Raw genomic sequence first — 19,949 nt, 5'->3', positions numbered from 1 at the left:
ACCAATAACAACCCTGGCTCAGGTTAACCAGATCACCTGTCTTAGGTGTGCTCACCTGAACCTCTCTGAGCTCCTCGTCTATTTTCTTCTTCCTCTCTTCAATCTTGGAGACTTCGTGTGCCATTCTCTCCTTGATCTTCTCCATCTCTGTCTTCTGGTCACTGGCGTTCTAAAACACAGCGCATGTAAATACACTCAGTTGCGTGTTTATTTGCACATGCGTCTCAAACACACACCTGCATTGATGTGGTGATCTCCTGCAGAGCGGCGTCTGCTTCGGCCTGCTTGGTCTTCAGTAAACTGCTCTGTTCTGCCGCCCGCCTCTTCAGCTCATCCACCAATGCCTTCGCTTCATTCAGCTTGGCCACGCCCGCCTGCGGTCACATGACACAGAAACATTAACATATTTGTTCATAATAAACTTAAGTTCTGTTCTCCATCAGTGAAGGTGCTGACCTGTAGGTGCTGCTGTTTGTGAGTCAGCTCTTTCCGTTTGGAGCTGTAGATGGACTGGTACACCTGGAGGAAGCTCAGGTATTGGCTGGGCGTGGCTCCGAATTCCCCACACGACTCGTGGATCGCCAGGAAGGAGCGGTAGAGCTCTGCGTGAACGGATGCTGAAAGACAACCAATCAGACAGCAGTTCAACATCCATGTGCAGACTAGAGTCAACACTATAACAACAGTTTGACTAAAATATGTCTTATCTACTACTGAACCCATACTAAGAGAAAAACACTGAACGACAGGTGAAGTAAAATAACAGATGATCCAAATGGAGGTTATAACATGCTAGTGACTTGCTAATCATGCGGAAACATGCTAGCAACTGGCTAATCATGGTAGAAACCTGCTAGCAACTGGCTAATTATGCTAGAAACATGTTAGCAACTTGATAACTTGCTAATCATGCTAAAAAATTGCCAATCACGGTAGAAACATGCTAATAATGGAAGAAACATGCTAGCAACTTGCTAATCATGCTAGAAACATAGTAGCAACTGGCTAATCATGCTAGAAACATAGTAGCAACTGGCTAATCATGCTAGAAACATGCTAATAATGGAAGAAACATGCTAGCAACTTGCTAATCATGCTAGAAACAGTAGCAACTGGCTAATCATGCTAGACACATGCTAATAATGAAAGAAACATGCTAGCAATTTGCTAATCATGTTAGAAACATAGTAGCAACTGGCTAATCATGCTATAAACATTCTAATAATGGAAGAAACATGCTAGCAACTTGCTAATCATGCTAGGAACATACTAGCAACGTACCTATAATGCTAAAAACAAACTAACAACTTGCAAATCAACATGCTAGCAACTTGCTAACCATGCTAGAAACATGCCAACAACTTGTTAATCATACTAACAACACACTAACAACTTGCTAATCATGCTAGAAACATGCTAATAATGGAAGAAACATGCTTGCAACTTGCTAATCACGCTAGAAACATAGTAGCAACTGGCTAATCATGTTAGAAACATGCTAATAATGGAAGAAACATGCTAGCAACTTGCTAATCATGCTAGAAACATAGTAGCAACTGGCTAATCATGCTAGAAACATAGTAGCAACTGGCTAATCATGCTAGAAACATGCTAATAATGGAAGAAACATGCTAGCTATTTGCTAATCACGCTAGAAACATAGTAGCAACTGGCTAATCATGCTAGAAACATGCTAATAATGGAAGAAACATGCTAGCAACTTGCTAATCATGCTAGAAACATAGTAGCAACTGGCTAGTCATGCTAGAAACATGCTAATAATGGAAGAAACATGCTAGCGATTTGCTAATCATGCTAACATCTTACCAATCATACTAAACATGCTAGCAACTTGCTAATCATGCTAGAAACATGCCAACAACTTGCTAGTCATGATAGAAACATATTAGCAAGTTGCTAATGTTTCTAGCATGATTAGCTAGTATCATGCTAGAAACATGCTAGCAACTTGCTAATCATGTTAAAACATACTAGCAGCTTACCAATCATTCAAAAACAATCTAGCAACTTGTTAATCATGCTAGAAACAGGTTAGTAGCTTGCTTATAATGCTAAAAACATGTTAGCAAACTTGCTAATCATGTCAGAAACATGCTCGCAACATGCTAATGCCTTGCAAGTCATGCTAGAAACAGGCTAGCAGCATTCTAGTAACTTGCTAATCATGCCAGAAAAAGCATGTCTAATTAATTTATATAGATTAAACTAGATTTTATAAAGATTTTTTTTTTTTTCAAAAAAAAAAAAAATACTGTCCTGTGTATTTTCTGGTAAACATTTCTTAAATATTGTTTTAATAACATTTTTATTATTAGTAGTAGTACTATCATTACATGAAGTAATATTTCTGTCAAGTTAACCCAAACTTTTATTTTGTCAAATTGCTGCTGTTATGTTTCTGTTTGTATATGATATGAGAACGTTTTTTCTCGAATTTGCTTTAATCATAGGACCCTAAATAAACAGTGTTAATACAGCTTTTATCAAAACACTTTTTTAAAATGTGGAATCGTACCGTTTTTTAAAGCAGGGTATCGCAGTACCTTTTTAGAACCGGTATATCGTGCAACACTAGTGCAGCCATACTGTAAATACACACACTTCTCTTTATCATCATACCAGATTTCTTCTTCTTCTTCTGTTTGTCTCCATCTTTGTTGTCTTCTTCCTCCATTCTTGACAGCAGCATCTCTGGGATCTGAATGAGAGTCACATGACCAGAGAGATGGAGAACTTTCTTTGTGCTAAATGAATGAGCTGTGAGTCTAATATAGTTTCTCTGCTCACCTTCTTCATGCTGCTGTCAGACCAGCCCTCCATCCACTGGACTGAGCACTTCCTGTAGAGGGCAGGGTTACTCTCACAGTTAATGGTGAAGTGCTCATTAGTGCAGTCCATGATCAAAACCACGTGGAGGTTCTGCTGAACGCCTGCACAAACACACACGAAACAGTGTTACTTCACTATTTAATCAGGTTTTATTTTATGTTTCCATTTTAATTAACATTAAAAAAATGTTTAAACATTTCAATTTAGCATTAGTTTTAGTTTCAAACTTCTGTTTTTTATTTCAGGCAACATTTGAAATTATTATTTTTTTATATATATTATTTTTTTTTAAGTTAAAGTTTTAAGTTACAGTTTTTGAAGTTAAAATATTTATATTTTATTTTATTTCAGCTTTTTTTTTTTATTACTGATAACAATTTCTTTTTTTGTTTTAACCATGCCAAAACTCACACAAACACATAAATGATGAAAGTATTAGTTTTGAGTCATGTTTTAGTGCTTGTTTATTAGCTTTATGTTCAACCGAAACATTATTAAATATTTATAATATATTACTATAATATTAATAAATATTTAACATTATTTAAATTATTTATTATTTTTTAAATATATTAATACTTAATTAATAAATATATATACAATATAAAAAAGTTTTTAAAATAATATTAATTAAAACAAAAAAAAAACTAATAAATGTGATCAGATTTATATGATGAGGTGTTATTTTAGTATCATTGATATAGTATTACCATTTTTGTTAATATTTTAAGTTAGATTTTATTTTTCATTTTCACTTTTATTTTAATTTTTTTTGGACATGTTTATGAGTTTTTTCATACATCTATAATGTTTTATTAATTTTTATTTATTAGTTTCGGATTATTTAGTTATTTTAGTACTTCAGCTTTTCTATAAAGATGACTCCAAAGCTAATAAACAAGCACTAAAAGAAATAATAATAAATTCAGTTTTATTTTTCTGTATTCCATTTTTCCCGTTTTTCTTTCTAGACTCTATTTTAATGTTTACATTAAAAAATATTATTCAAAAAGCATGTCTAATTAATTAAAATCAAGAAACATACATGATTTAGTTTCAGTTTATTTAGCTTGAGTTATTTTAGTAAACCAAGTTTTCTATAAAGATGACTCCAAAGCCAATAAACAAACACTAAAAGACAAAATAATAATAAATTCCGTTTTATTTTTCTGTTTAAATTTTTTTTTTTTTTTTGCCGATTTACACATTTTAAAATAGATTTTCGTCTTGCTCTCCTAAGAAAATGGACCAAAAAATACTGACATCTTACACTTGTATACCAATTTTTGTCCAAAAAATTTACGAGACCATCATTAGCCTCTGACTAGAGCATTAAATATAAAATATTAAATATGTAAGTTTTAAATATGAAGTAAAATAAAGTCTCGCAACAAATAAATGGACATTTATTTGGGGAAAAAAAGACAGGAATAGAAAAGTAACGTCCTTTATGCAAACATTTATGCATTTTGCATACGATTTTATCTAAATTTATCTATACTGCATTCTAGGTAAAAAGTGAAGTAAATTTTTTTTATATTAATTTGTTACAATTTAATAAATGAAATGAAATACTACTTAATATACATAATTATTAGCTAAAATACTATTAAATACTACAATTATAATACTAAATTAAATAAAAATACTCATATAAATAAAAACAAATTAAAAAGCATTAAAAAGAAATGTCTTCCACCTAAACATCTATATTTATGCATTTGACAGATGCTTTTATTCAAAGTGACTTATACTGCATTCAAGGCATACATTAGTAATAATAAATTATATAAACATATTCGTTTTTTAATTAATCTGATCAAATTTAACATCCAAAAATTGAATTATAATTTAAAATAATAAAAAAATAGGTGTGTCCAAACGTTTGGTCTGTACTGTAGATATGAATTCAACTGAAAAAAACTTGTGAAAAAATATCTTTCAGGTGGTCAAATAGCAAATAGTGGAGCTCTGCAGCCACCTACTGGTAAAAGTTTTTTTTTTTTTTTTTTTACTTTTAAAACTGGATTTTCCAAAAGATGGGCAATCTTACACTAAACCATGTGAAATTATCCATGTTATCCCCATGAATTAAAGTTAGAAATGTGGGTCTTTTATAAAGTGAATTTTACATAAGCAGTTTTTGTATAAAAACCCATTTAAAAAATATTGATTTATTAATTTATATATATTTAAAAAATATCACTAACCCACTGAAAACTGCACAAATGTAGAGTAAAAACTTCAATAAACAGAAAAATATACAGTACAGACCAAAAGTTTGGACACACCTTTTGGTCTGTACTGTATGTAATTAATGAAACTATAACATTTTTAAAAAGCAAAATGATCAAAGAATAATAAATAGTCAATGTCTCCCACCTAAACATTTATAGCTATGTATATGATAGATGCTTTTATCCAAAGAGATTTATATTGCATTAATGGTATGCAATTTATCAGTTAATGAGCTTGGCGTTGCTAGCATTATGCTTTACTGTTTGAGCAGCTGGAATGTACAATATAAAATACATCAATACAGAAAAGGCAAAATGTGCTTGTTAAAATGGTTTATGGAGCATCTAAGCAATAGAGAGTGTGTGTGTGTGTGTGTGTGTGTGTGTGTGTGTGTGTGTGTGTGTGTGTGTGTGTGTGTGTGTGTGTGTGTGTGCCGAACCTGAATACGGTATTCCGAAAGGCACAAATAGCGTGTTTTTTACGAATACTTATTTCGAACAAATACTTTAAAAAATATTTGTATTCGGGAACAAGTAAACTTTATATCTAAAAGCTGCGTTTCCTCATGAGACCGCAGTCAGTGCATGTCCACGTGAATGAGTGACATTCAGGAGTCGGGGGGTGGGGTTAAAAGAGGTGACCGACACAGACTGCTACACACAGCAACAGAGAAGACTCGGCTGGGTGAAAAAAGAATTCACTGCATCACTATTGTTGTTGAATAGATTTTTGTACCTTAACTGGGCTCCGGAGGCAGTTTATAGCTTTTGGGAAGCAGAATTTGATCAGGAGATTATTCCATATGCGCGCTCAAGTTCGTTGTTTCACATGTACAGTCGTGGCCAAAAGTTTTGAGAATCACAAAAATATTGGAAATTGGAAAAGTTGCTGCTTAAGTTTTTATAATAGCAATTTGCATATACTCCAGAATGTTATGAAGAGTGATCAGATGAATTGCATAGTCCTTCTTTGCCATGAAAATTAACTTAATCCCGAAAAAAACTTTCCACTGCATTGTTAAGAAGGCTTCAGGGCGTCCAAGAAAGTCCAGCAAGCGCCAGGATGGTCTCCTAAAGAGGATTGAGCTGCGGGATCGGAGTGCCACCAGTGCAGAGCTTGCTCAGGAATGGCAGCAGGCAGGTGTGAGCGCATCTGACGCACAGTGAGGCCAAGACTTTTGGAAGATGGCCTGGTGTCAAGAAGGGCAGCAAAGAAGCCACTTCTCTCCAAAAAAAAACATCAGGGACAGATTGATCTTCTGCTAAAAGTATGGCGAATGGACTGCTGAGGACTGGGGCAAAGTCATATTCTCCGATGAAGCCTCTTTCCGATTGTTTGGGGCATCTGGAAAAAGGCTTGTCCGGAGAAGAAAAGGTGAGTGCTACCATCAGTCCTGTGTCATGCCAACAGTAAAGCATCCTGAGATCATTCATGTGTGGGGTTGCTTCTCATCCAAGGGAGTGGGCTCACTCACAATTTTGCCCAAAAACACAGCCATGAATAAAGAATGGTACCAAAACACCCTCCAACAGCAACTTCTTCCAACAATCCAACAACAGTTTGGTGAAGAACAATGCATTTTCCAGCACGATGGAGCACCGTGCCATAAGGCAAAAGTGATAACTAAGTGGCTCGGGGACCAAAACGTTGAAATTTTGGGTCCATGGCCTGGAAACTCCCCAGGTGAGAACTTGTGGTCAATCCTCAAGAGGCGGGTGGACAAACAAAAACCCACTAATTCTGACAAACTCCAAGAAGTGATTATGAAAGAATGGGTTGCTATCAGTCAGGATTTGGCCCAGAAGTTGATTGAGAGCATGCCCAGTCCAATTGCAGAGGTCCTGAAAAAGAAGGGCCAACACTGCAAATACTGACTCTTTGCATAAATGTCATGCAATTGTCGATAAAAGCCTATGAAACGTATGAAGTGCTTGTAATTATATTTCAGTAAATCACAGAAACAACTGAAACTACTTATCCAGAGTACGAAAAAGGGCTGCCAAAATTACTCTGGACCCCTCACATCCAGCACACTCACTTTTTGAACTGTTACCATCCGGTCGGCGCTACAGAGCACTGAGCACTAGAACGACCAGACACCGAAACGGTTTCTTTCCTCAGGCAATCCATCTCATGAACACTTGATCGTGGAACATACAACACTATACACTCTTTATTCATTTTTCAGTTATTTATTTAATGCACATACTTACTTCCATTCAACTGTCTTTGCTATTTTTGCACATTGTCTGTCTTGTTTACTTGTATATTGTTCTTTTTATAATATGTATCGTCTTGTCACTGTCATTCTGTAGCACTGTGGAGCTTCTGTCACAAAAACAAATTCCTAGTATGTGTAAACATACCTGGCAATAAAGCTCATTCTGATTCTGATTCTGAAACAAAGATCTAAAAGCAGTTGAGCAGCAAACTTTGTGAAAACTAATATTTGTGTCATTCTCAAAACTTTTGGCCATGACTGTATACGTGCATTATGCGTGCTCATAATGGAAGCGACGCGGACACGGTGCTACGTGCTCGTTTTTTCCAGGCGCGTTCACCAATATTGCATATCCATAATTATTATAATGGATATAATTAAAGAAAACTTACACTATAACTTAAATCAGAAGTGTAACACACAAAAAACAGGATTTTACACCTATTTTGAATTTTACTGGAATACAAATAAAGATACAAATACCCCCCCCCTCAACAAATACAGATACCGGTTGCTTTGCACACCCCTAGTTTGTGTGTGTGTGTGTGTGTGTGTGTGTGTGTGTGTGTGTGTGTGTGTGTGTGTGTGTGTGTGTGTGTACCTGGTATTCATCACGTTGTGGGGACCAAATGTCCCCACAAGGATAGGAATACCAGTAAATTTTGACCTTGTGGGGACATTTCTCAGGTCCCCATGAGGAAACAGGCTTATAAATCATGCACAATGAGTTTTTTTGAGGAAGTAATAGTTTGCAATCTCCTGTGAGGGCTAGGATTAGGTGTAGGGCGATAGAAAATACGGTTTGTACAGTATAAAAACCATTACGCCTATGGAATGTCCCCATAAAACATGTAAACCAGTGTGTGTGTGTGTGTGTGTGTGTGTGTGTGTGTGTGTGTGTTTGTGTGTGTGTGTGTGTGTGTGTGTGTGTGTGTGTGTGTGTGTGTGTGAGTTCTTACGGTGGGAGAAATAGTTGAGAACTGGCCCCGTGAATCCGTCCTGTGAAGCCTGATCTTTGAGTGATGACAGCAGAGGCTCCAACTCTTCAGTGGAGTACAAACCTGGAACCTCACCTGTTATCAACACAACATACGATGACTGTGTATCAACTGGACGAGGAACATCTGAGAACAAACTTTGAGATGGTTTGAGAAAGCCTAGCCTGAAAGTTTGAAGCAGTTGTAAAAGCACGAATGTTGATGTTGCTAGCATGATTTAGCACATTGCTTACATGATTTAACATAGTGTTAGCATCATTACCATGTTAGCATGTTACCAGTATGTTTCTAGCTTGATTGGCATGTTGCAAGCATGAAAACTAGCATTTTCTAGCATGATTAGCATGTTGCTAGCATGCCTAGCATTTCATTAGCATGTTTCTAGCATGATTAGCATATTACTAGCTTGTTTCTAGCATAATTACTATGTTACTACTAGCATGATTAGCATGTTGCTAGCATGTTTCTAGCATGATTACCATATTACCAACATGTTTCTAACTTGATTAGAATGTTATTAGACTTTTTTTTCTCAGAAATAAATTATATAAACTCGCAATTGTGAGAAATAATTCCCGTCGCAATTGCGAGTTTGTATCTCAAAATTCTGACCTTTTTCCCCGAATAGGGTGATATAAACTCACAATTGTGAGAAATAAAGTCAGAATTGCAATATAAACTCAGAATTCAGACTTTTTTTTATCAGAAATGGATGATATAAACTTGCTATTTACTTGTACTTTTACTTTCAATACTTAAGTACATTTAAGATTATTAAGAAATAATATACTAAACGGTAACTTCAACTTCTACCAAAGTCGTTTGCTGGTAAGATATTTGTATTTTTACTAAAGTATGGCTTTCAGGTACTTTATACACCACTGCACATCAGTAAGTTGGTTTTCTCTCTGACACAAAGTATGAATAATAACTGACCTGAGGACAGCAGACTGTTGACCATCTCCAAGAAGGAAGGATGAACAAACTGATGATCTTCCAGCAACAAAACAACCTGCTGTCCGTTCACAGCGGCTGACTGCATGACCTACAGACAGAGAAACATAGGCTGAACGAGAGCCTTGTGTTATTAGTGCATAGAGAGTGAGGATGGAAAGAGACTCACAGTTTTCAGGTCAGATTTGAAGTGTTTCAGCGAGTACGAGCGGGAGATTTTGGGGGTGAAGAGAGACGCCCCGTGCATGTGGCTGACCACGCATGTAGCCGTACGCCGGCCGACGCCGCTACGACCCGCTAGCAGCAGCGACCCGCCCGGAGAACTCAAAACACGATCCACTCGAGACATGTAGTCCAGAACCTCCGGAAACAACAGGATGTCCAGCTCACGGTTATCACGGCCGTACAAAACTATTCCCTGATTGGACACAAAACAAGATAATGAACTTAATTAAATGTTAAAAATATATAGAAAATAAAACAAAATGATTAGCTAAATTAAATTTAATGTAATAAAAATATATAAAATAAAAAAAGATAATGATTTAAATTAAATGATTGAAATCATATTTAATAAATTATTTAATACAATTATAAAATTTGCATAATAATAAGCTAAAAATGAATACAATACATTTTTAATAAAAAAAAATGTTTACATTATTTTATCAAATGTAATAAATTAAATTAAATGATTAATAGAATTAGGGGTGTCTCACACCAAAACATTACATTTATTTATCTTAAGTGATGTATAATGCTTTCAAAGCATAGATTAATAAAAAAAATTAAATTACAACATTAAATATTTGTAAATAATTTAATCAAATTTAACAATTTTTTTTTTTTGGACATTTACCATTTTTTCAATTATGAGCTAAATTAAATTCAATGTAATAAAAAAAACAATAATAAAAATATTAAATGTAATAAACAATTAAATAAAAAAACAAGATAATGATTTAAATTAAATGATTGAAATCATATTTAATAAATTATTTAATACGATTATAAAATGTGCATAAGCTAAAAATGAATACAATACATTTTTAATAATAAAAAATGTTTACATTAATTTTATCAAATGTAATAAATTAAATTAAATGATTAATAGAATTAGGGGTGTCTCACACCAAAACATTACATTTATTTATCTAAAGTGATGTATAATGCTTTCAAAGCATCGATTAATAAAAAAATTTAATTATAACATTAAATATTTGTAAATAATTTAATCAAATTTAACAATTTTTTTTTTGACATTTAACATTTATTCAATTATGAGCTAAATTAAATTCAATGTAATAAAAATATATAAAATAAAAAAAGATAATGATTTAAATTAAATGATTGAAATCATATTTAATAAATTATTTAATACAATTAAAAAATTTGCATAATAATAAGATAAAAATTAATAATACATTTTTAATAAAAAAAATTTACATAAATTTTATCAAATGTAATAAATTAAATTAAATGATTAATAGAATTAGGGGTGTCTCACACCTAGACATTATATTTATTTATCTAAAATGATGTATAATGCTTTCAAAGCATAGATTAATAAAAAAATATATATAACATTAAATATTTGTAAATAATTTAATCAAATTTAACAATTTTTTTTTTTTACATTTAACATTTATTCAATTATGAGCTAAATTAAATTAAATGTAAAAAAAAACAATAATAAAAATATTAAATGTAATAAACAATTAAATAAAAAAACAAGATAATGATTTAAATTAAATGATTGAAATAATATTGAAAAACTTATTTAATACAGTAATAAAATTTGCTAGGTAATAAGCTTAAATAAATAAATTAAATAACTGTTTAATTTAATAAATTAATTTTAATAAAATTATACAATAAAAAAAGATAATGAGCTCAAATAAATGATTTAAATCAAATTGAATACATTCAATCAATCAATAAAATAATAATTAATACAATTACAAAATTTGGAAGATAATAAGCGTAATTAAATAAATGTTATAATTTGTGACCTTGGACCACAAAACCAGTCATAAGGGTCCATTTTTTGAAATTGAGATTTATACATCATCTGAAAGCTGAATAAATAAGCTTTCCATTGAGTTTATTAGGATATGACAATATTTGGCTGAGATACAACTATTTGAAAATCTGGAATCTGAGGGTGCAAAAAAAATCTAAATATTGAGAACATCGCCTTTAAAGTTGTCCAAATGAAGTTCTTAGCAATGCATTTTACTAAAAAAAAAAATTACGTTTATATATATTTACGATAGGAAATTTTTAAAATATCTTCATGGAACATGGTCTTTACTTAATATCCCAATGATTTTTGGCATAAAAGAAAAATTTATCATTTTGACCCATACAATGCATTTTTGGCTATTGCTACTTAAGACTGGTTTTGTGGTCCAGGGTCACATTTGATTTCTTTTCTTACCTTGTGTACAATCTCACTGAGGTCACTGGCGTTGAGACGTCCGAGTGATTTACCGTGTGGTGGGAGCGGCTGACCAGGAGAACGTCCCTCATGAGACGCGGCCCACGTTACAAAGTACGTATCTGTATTAAATCACAAGACACAAATAAACAATCAAAGAATCAAAGCTGCATTTGTTTGATCAAGAATACATTCAAAAATACAGCAAATATTTTCAAAACTTAAAATAGCAGTTTTCATGTGAATATCTGTATTAAATTTATTATTGTGATCAAATCTGATTTTTCATCATTACTTCAGTCTTCAAAGTCATATAATCCTTTAGAAATAATTCTAATATGCTGATTTGCTGCTCAAAAAATGTGATACATTTTTTTTTTCAGGATTCACAGATGAAAAGAACAGCATTTATTTGAAACAGAAATCTTTTGTGACTTTATACTTGTCACTTTTAATCAATTTAATGCTTATTTGATGAATAAACCCAAGTGTGTATGAGTGTGTGTGTGTGACCTGTCATGTTGTCAAGTGTATCCGAGCCCCAGTCGCCCCTGATGACGGAGGACAGGATGTTATCAAACACATTCAGATCTTTAGAGGACACGATCCGGTCTCTGAACAGACGCCGAGCTTCATACGCCACCACCTCAAGGACTGAATCCACAGCGGATTTACCTGCACACACAACCAGAAAACGTGTTTTAATGTCATAACAAGAACCTTACAGACTTCTATTGTTCATATATTAAGCTAATTCTAAAGAGGAAAAATACATTAAAACCTGTAAAGAGACATTTTTAGCATATTAACGTGAAATAATTCATTACTTAGTCACTTTATAGGTTAACAGCTCCAAAACCTAGTGAGCTGCCTACCTAGACAAAGTGTTACGGCATCCTAGATGTGCATTTCAAAAGATGGACCACAAAAGCAGTCTTACCAAGTAGCACAGGTATATTTGTAGCAATAGCCAAAGATACATTGCATGGGTCAAAATTGTTGATTTTTCTTTTATGCCAAAAATCAATAGGATATTAAGTAAAGATCATGTTCCATAAAGATATTTAGTAAATGTCCTACCGTAAATATATCAAAACTTAATTTTTAATTAGTAATATGCATTGCTAAGAACTTCAATATTTAGATTTTTATTTTGCACCCTCAGATTCCAGATTTATAAAAAGTTGTATATTCAACAAATATCCAATTTTACAAACCATACACCAATGAAAAGCTTATTGATTAAGCTTTCAGATGATGTATACATTTTTAAAAAATTACCCTTACGAGGGTACTTTTGTGGTCCAGGGTCACATATTTCACTCAATAATGAAAATGCATTTGCATTTATGCATTGCATGTTTGCATTAAGCTGATGCTTTTATCCAAAGCAATCTGCATTTTGGCATTGTTACTGCCATGCTTTACTGTTTGAGCTACATCGAAAATAAAATCAGCTGCTATATGCATAAATGTCAATGTAAATTCTGAATATGAGCGTTTGACAGCATAACGTGCCATAACTGGAACTGTTGCCATTTAAAGGGGTCATCGGATGCCCATTTTCCACAATTTGATATGATTCTTTAGGGTTTTAAAATTTCTCAATTGTAGCGTAAATAAAAACTATTTTTACCTTCAAAATCAGCCCTTTTTAGAGCAAGCTATTCTGTGGCATGTTTCTTTAAATGCTAATGAGCTCTGCTTGCCCCGCCCCTCTCTGCCATGGGATGACGAGCCATAATGTTTACTTTAGTCGCATTTAGCCATTTGCAAAGATGCATAAAAAACCCTTAAACTCACTTCTGTGGGTGAAGCTGCATCAGGAATGATTCACATGAACATAGACGCATATGTAGATCGGGATCGGCGCTTTCCTTTTAAAAACAAAAGTAACTTTATCCTCTGCATCCTCAGTGGCTCAGATGACGGGAGTGAATGACGACTACTATGTTCATTATTACATTCAACAACAGAACACCTCAATCGCTCAATCTGAGACATTCTTGTCTTGTAGTCACACAATGGAGATCAGAGTGGACTGTTTCAGCTCGGTGAGGGCGGGGCTAAGGTAAGGCGCTCATGTCAATCAACTATCGTGGGAGGGGCCTCTGTCGGTTTGTCATCACACCCTCAAGAAGCTGAGAATGACCCGATTTTAAAAAGGGGATATTACTTTTAAAGATAAAAAAACACCACTGGGTGGATTTTTATCATTGTAGGGTGGTTGTGTACACAAACTGCCAACACACATTAATGTTCAAACAACATGAAAAAGTGAGTTTTGCATCCGATGACCCCTTTAAAACATTTCAAACTGGTCACTTGTGAGGTTTTAGGTATCAGACAGTGAGGATGTTCACTAACATTTGGAACGGAGCCCATGTCTTATTTCATTACTGTGTTTTTGGGGAGACTGATATGTCAGTTTTAGGATGTGTTAATGAATTGGGCTGGTGTATTGAATGTTTTGAGTTCACCTGTGCTTAGATCATATCGCAGCAGATTTAGGACCCACTGTGTGAGCAAACACGGGGTGAAGAGATAATGACTGTGATCATCGACAGAGAATTTAGCCTTCACCTAGAACACAAACACACACCAGTGAAAACATACACAAGAATGCATTAAATTGATCAAAAGTGACAGTAAAGACATTCATAATGTTACAAAAAAATGATGAAATAAGATATTATTTTAAAGGCTGATTCTCACTATTAACTAATTGCTTGAATCTGAATTAAAATGTTTAAAAAGTACTAAAATTGTACATAAAACTAATCCAAAATGCAAAAAATAAGCAAAGCAAAAAAACATACATCAAACATATAACATTTAAAAAAATTACTTATAAAATAAAAAACGTCAATCAAAAGTTAGCAATTTATTTAATTTTTTACTTTTCTAACTTAATTAAAAAGAAAATACTGAAAAAAGTGTTAATGAAAAACAAAATTAATGTTTATTATAATAACTATATTAAAATGTTTTTTAAAAAATCTATTTTTTTGTTTATATTTTATTTCAGTTTTCACAAAACATTCGAGAGCACAACTGTTATAAACACTGATAAAAATCAGGAATGTTTTTTGAGCAGCAAATCAGCATATTAGAATGATTTCGGAATGATCATGTGACACTGAAGACTGGAGTAATAATGCTGATAATTCAGCTTTGATCAGAGGAATAAATTACATTTTACTATATATTCACATTGAAAACATTTATTTAGAATTGTAATAATATTTCACAATATTACAGTTTTTACTGTATTTTTACTGAAATAAATGCAGCCTTGGTAAGCAAAAAAATATTTTCTAAAAAATAAATAAATAAATAAATAAATATATATATATATATATATATATATATATATATATATATAAAACATTTGCACAATGACATCAACACAGACATCTTTAAATGACCAATCAGATCTGACCTGCTCATACACCTGCACCAATGAGCCGGCGAGCTGGTGAATCTTCCCTGTAGAGCTCCAAGTTGGATCATTACCCAGAGTCCTTTGCAGCACAGGTTTAAGGTATGCACTGTAGATGGTCTGCAACTGCTCTCTGTCTGGATAACTACAGGAGAGATGGATTAGTGAGCGTGTGTTTGTGTGTGTGTATATATACAGTTGAAGTCAAAAGTTTACATTCACCTTGCAGAATCTGCAAAATGTTAATTATATTAGCAAAATAAGAGGGATCATACAAAATGCATGTTATTTTTTATTACTGACCTGAATAAGATATTTCACATAAAAGACATTTACATATAGTCCACAAGAGAAAATAATAGTTGAATTTATATAAACAACACTGTTTAAAAATTTACATACACTTGATTCTAAATACTGTGTTCTTACCTGAATGATCCACAGCTGTTTTTTTTTTTTTGTTTTTTTGTTTTTTTTTGTTTAGTGATAGTTGTTTATCCCCTCGTTTGTCCTAAACAGTTAACCCACTGTTCTTCAGAAAAATCCTTCAGGTCCCACACATTTTTAGGCTTTCCAGCATTTTGGTGTATTTGAACCCATTCCAACATTCCAGATCCATCTTTTCACACTGAGGACAACTGAGGGACTCATATGCAACTATTACAGAAGGTTCAAACACTCACTGATGCTCTAGAAGGAAGCACCATGCATTAAGAACTTATTATTAAACTTTTGGAATTTAAAAATCAGAGTAAATTTCACTTATTTTGTCTTCTGGGAAACATGTAAGTATCTTCTGTAGCTTCTGAAGGGCAGTACTCAGTAAAAATATATACATATATTTAGGCAAAATAAGAAAAACGTGCCATCTCCATTCTGTTCAAAAGTTTTCACCCCCAGCTCTTAATGCATTGTGTTTCCTTCTGGAGCATAAGTGAACATTTGAACCTTCTGTAATAGTTGCATGAGTCCATCAGTTGTCCTCAGTGTGAAAAGATGGATCTCAAAATCATACAGTCATTGTTTAAAGAATTCAAATACACAAAAAAAGAATTTGTGGGACCTGAGGGATTTTTCTGAAGAACAGCAGACAGTTGAACTGTTCAGGACAAACAAGGGACTCATGAACAACTATCACTAAACAAAAAAACACTGCTGTGGGTCATTCAGGTAACAACACAGTATTAAAAATCAAGTGTATGTAAACGTTTTATAAATTCTTTTCTCTTGACGACTATATGTAATTGTCTTTTTTGTATGATCCCTCTTATTTTGGTAAAATAATTAACGCAAGATGTATGTAAACTTTTGACTTTAACTGTACCTGTGTATGTGCATATCAGTACTCACTCAATGGTGCAAATCCGTACGATCGAGGTGAAGCGTGATGTGAGCGTGTGCCGCCCCACAGCGCCGCCTGCCGACATGGATGCCACGATCTGAATGTTCTCCAGTCCGACCCACTCCAGGTTCTCATCATAGAAGCCCTGATATGTCAACACCTGTAGAAAAAGACTATGAGAAACTAAAATGGCACAAGAAACCTTGCTTTGCACTGAAAAAGTGTGGCATGTGACCTGCTGCAGGAAGGCGATGAGGTTGCTAGTGCCCCACTTGTCGGGTTTGGGCAGGTTGATGTCTTTGAGGTATAGCACCAGCCTCTCGCAGTCTTTGGGCCGGTACACGCGTCCTGTGTTGGAGCTGATGACCAGACAGGTGTGCGAGAGCTTCTGCAGGATGTGACGGGAAGATGTCTGAGCGCTGCAGTGCACCACTGCCACCTGCGTGGAGCGAAGCTGAGAGAACGCACAGTGCAGGAGCATCCTGACACAAACGGAGCATCGTGTTAATCACTGTTATTTTAGCTTCATTCAAACACTATTATAGTTTTCATTACAATTTTTTTTTTAGATTTATTATTTAATTACATTTATTTATTTTTACATTAATTTGAAAGTTTTAGTCATTTTGATGTTTATTTTTTATGTTTTTCTTTTGTTTAAATATATACAGGATCTCACAAAAGTGAGTACCCCTCACATTTCAGCAACCGTTTTAGTATATCTTCTCAAGGGACGATCCTATAGAAATGAAACTTGGATGTATTTTAGAGTAGTCAATGTGCAGCTTGTTTAGATTTACTGTCCTCTGAAAATAACTCAACATCCAGTCATTATTGTCAAAATAGCTGACAACAAAAGTGAGTTCACCCTAAGTAATAACAGCAGTATGTGTTTAACCATGCAAAGCCACATGTCCTATTCATCATGTTTACGTTTTTGTCTGCTTGACAGGACCATACAAACTTGTGTATCTTGTATTAGAGCAGTTAGAATTAGGTGCTTTAGGTACAATTCTCTCATACTGACCACTGGATGTTCAACATGGCATCTCATGGCAAAGAACTCTCTGAGGATTTGAGAATTAGAATTGTTGCTCTCCACAAAGATGGCCAAGGCTATTCATAACACCCTGAAACTTATACTACAGTGGTCAAGATCATACAGAGGTTTTCCAAGATGGGTTCCATTCAGAACAGGCCTCGCAACTCGCCGTCATTCTGTGCATCAGGTGCAAAACGAGATGCAAGAGTGCTGCCAGCTTTGCTTTAAAGGTTGCAGAAGTAGAAGATCAGCTTGTCAGTGCTCAGACCATACGCCGCACACTGCAACAAGTCGGTTTGCATAGGCGTCTTTCCAGAAGGAAGCCTCATCTGAAGCTGGCTCACAAGAAAGCCTGCAAACAGTTTGCTGAAGACAACCAATCCAAGAGCATGAATTACCGGAACCATGTCCTGTGGTCTGTTGAGACTATAAGATAAACTTGTTTGGCTTATGATGGTGTCCAGCATGTGTGGTGATGCCCTGGTGAGGAGCTTACTGGGGAAATGCAGTTTATTGAGGGAAACATGGATTCCATTATGTACTGTTTTATAAAGTATTATAAACTGTCATTATAGAGGAGTGGAAGAGGATCCCAGCAACAACCAGTGCAGCTCTGGTCAATTCCATGCCCAGGATGATTAAGGCAGTGCCAGATTACAATGGCAATGGTGCTAACACAATATATTGACACTTAGGGTGTACTCACTTTTGTTGACAGCTATTTTGGCAATAATGGCTGAATGTTGAGTTATTTTCAGAGGACAGTAAATCTATACTGATATACAAGATGCACATTGACTACTCTAAAACATATCCAAGTTTCATTTCTATAGTATTGTCCCTTGAGAAGATACACTAAAATGGTTGCTGAAATGTGAGGGTGTACTCACTTTTGTGAGTTACTGTATATGTGTATATGTGACCCTGGACCACAAAACCAGTCATAAGGTTAAATTTTACAAAACTGAGATGTATACATCATATGAAAGCTCAATAAATAAGCTTTCTATTGATGTATGGTTTGTTAGGATAGGACAATATTTGGCCGAGATACATCTATTTGAAAATCTGGAATCTGAGGGTGCAAAAAATCAAAATACTGAGAAAATCACCTTTAAAGTTGTCCAAATTAAGTTCTTAACAATGCATACTACTAATCAAAAATTACATTTGGATAGGTTTACAGTAGGAATTTCACAAAAAATCTTCATGGAACATGATCTTTACTTAATTTCCTAATGATTTTTGGCATAAAAGAAAAATCAATAATTTTGACCCATACAATGTATTTTTGGCTATTGCTACAAATATACCCCAGCGACTTAAGACTGGTTTTGTGGTCCAGGGTCACATATGTATATATATATATATATATATATATATATATATATATATATATATATATAAATAATTTTTTGTGTGTGTGTATATTTGTGTCCTACCCTTTCCCGCATCCCTCCGGCCCCACCAACAGGAATGGTTGCCTGTGATTGGACGAGAGCCACGGGGTGAAGTGGTCGAGTCCGCGCTGCGTGTCGGGTGTGTGTATGACGGGGAGATTGTGTGGGTTACTGAGGTCATCCACACACACACCTTCCCCTCGCTGCAGCTCATACGCACACAGACGGCCGGATGCGGAGTCGTAGTATGTATCCAGGGGCTTGCGAGGGTCAGGAGGACTTTCTCTGGCCCAACTCAGAACCTAAACACACATTCAGAATGACTTTACGATGATCACCTTACAACCAACTAAATAATTTACACATGACTGGCAACATTTACATATCAAACCTTAGTCTAGTGGTTCTCAAACTAGGGGCTGGGGATCATTACAGGGCCTTAGCAAACTTCAAAAGGGGCCATAGAATGACTTAAAATTAATAACAAATATTTAATTATTTATTCAAATAATAATTACATTTAATATTTAAATAATTAAATTAAAATGCTGGTACAAAAATTATTAAATCACAGTAAATGTCAAAAATGTTTATTTATATACTACTTAATTTATTGAAAGAATCTGAAACTGAATTAAAATGTTAAAATGTAATAATTTTAATTTTAAAAAGTACATTTTAAATTATATTTTTTTAAAGAATCTAACCACATTAAAAGGCAAAAAATGTAATAAAGGTAAATCATCTTAAGAAAATGTAAAATTGTTTTTTTAATATAAAAATTTTATTTTAAGTACCAATTCTTGTTAAAAAGGGAAAAAATGCAAAAAACTGAAAACAGTAAAACTGATTTTTGTGATTTTTTATTTACATAATCTAACTGAATTAAAATGCTAAATAATAATGCGGTAACACTTTACAATAAGGTTCATTCGTTAAACATTAGTTAATGTATTAACTAACATGAACTAACCATGAGCAATACATTTGTTACTGTATTTACTAATCTTTATTAACGTTAG

General features: G+C 33.9%; 1 protein-coding gene across 1 annotated transcript in view; it reads right to left on the bottom strand.

The window, feature by feature from the left end:
• Nucleotides 1–19,949, bottom strand: part of LOC141285246 (cytoplasmic dynein 2 heavy chain 1-like) — a 144,620-nt gene that overhangs the window by 94,179 nt on the left and 30,492 nt on the right. Inside the window, exons 26-40 of the mRNA XM_073818284.1 lie at nucleotides 18,970–19,229; nucleotides 16,721–16,967; nucleotides 16,494–16,645; nucleotides 15,144–15,288; nucleotides 14,182–14,284; nucleotides 12,215–12,376; nucleotides 11,702–11,823; nucleotides 9,431–9,679; nucleotides 9,244–9,352; nucleotides 8,269–8,382; nucleotides 2,809–2,951; nucleotides 2,641–2,719; nucleotides 457–617; nucleotides 237–374; nucleotides 56–169 (exon numbers count right to left, since the gene is read on the bottom strand). Of these exons, the coding sequence (XP_073674385.1) occupies nucleotides 56–169; nucleotides 237–374; nucleotides 457–617; nucleotides 2,641–2,719; nucleotides 2,809–2,951; nucleotides 8,269–8,382; nucleotides 9,244–9,352; nucleotides 9,431–9,679; nucleotides 11,702–11,823; nucleotides 12,215–12,376; nucleotides 14,182–14,284; nucleotides 15,144–15,288; nucleotides 16,494–16,645; nucleotides 16,721–16,967; nucleotides 18,970–19,229 (2,298 nt within the window). The remainder of the gene's footprint in view (nucleotides 1–55; nucleotides 170–236; nucleotides 375–456; nucleotides 618–2,640; nucleotides 2,720–2,808; nucleotides 2,952–8,268; nucleotides 8,383–9,243; nucleotides 9,353–9,430; nucleotides 9,680–11,701; nucleotides 11,824–12,214; nucleotides 12,377–14,181; nucleotides 14,285–15,143; nucleotides 15,289–16,493; nucleotides 16,646–16,720; nucleotides 16,968–18,969; nucleotides 19,230–19,949) is intronic.

This window comes from Garra rufa, chromosome 14 (assembly GCF_049309525.1).
Source record: "Garra rufa chromosome 14, GarRuf1.0, whole genome shotgun sequence".
NCBI lineage: Eukaryota > Metazoa > Chordata > Actinopteri > Cypriniformes > Cyprinidae > Garra > Garra rufa.
This window is presented reverse-complemented; position numbering and strand designations above follow the sequence as displayed.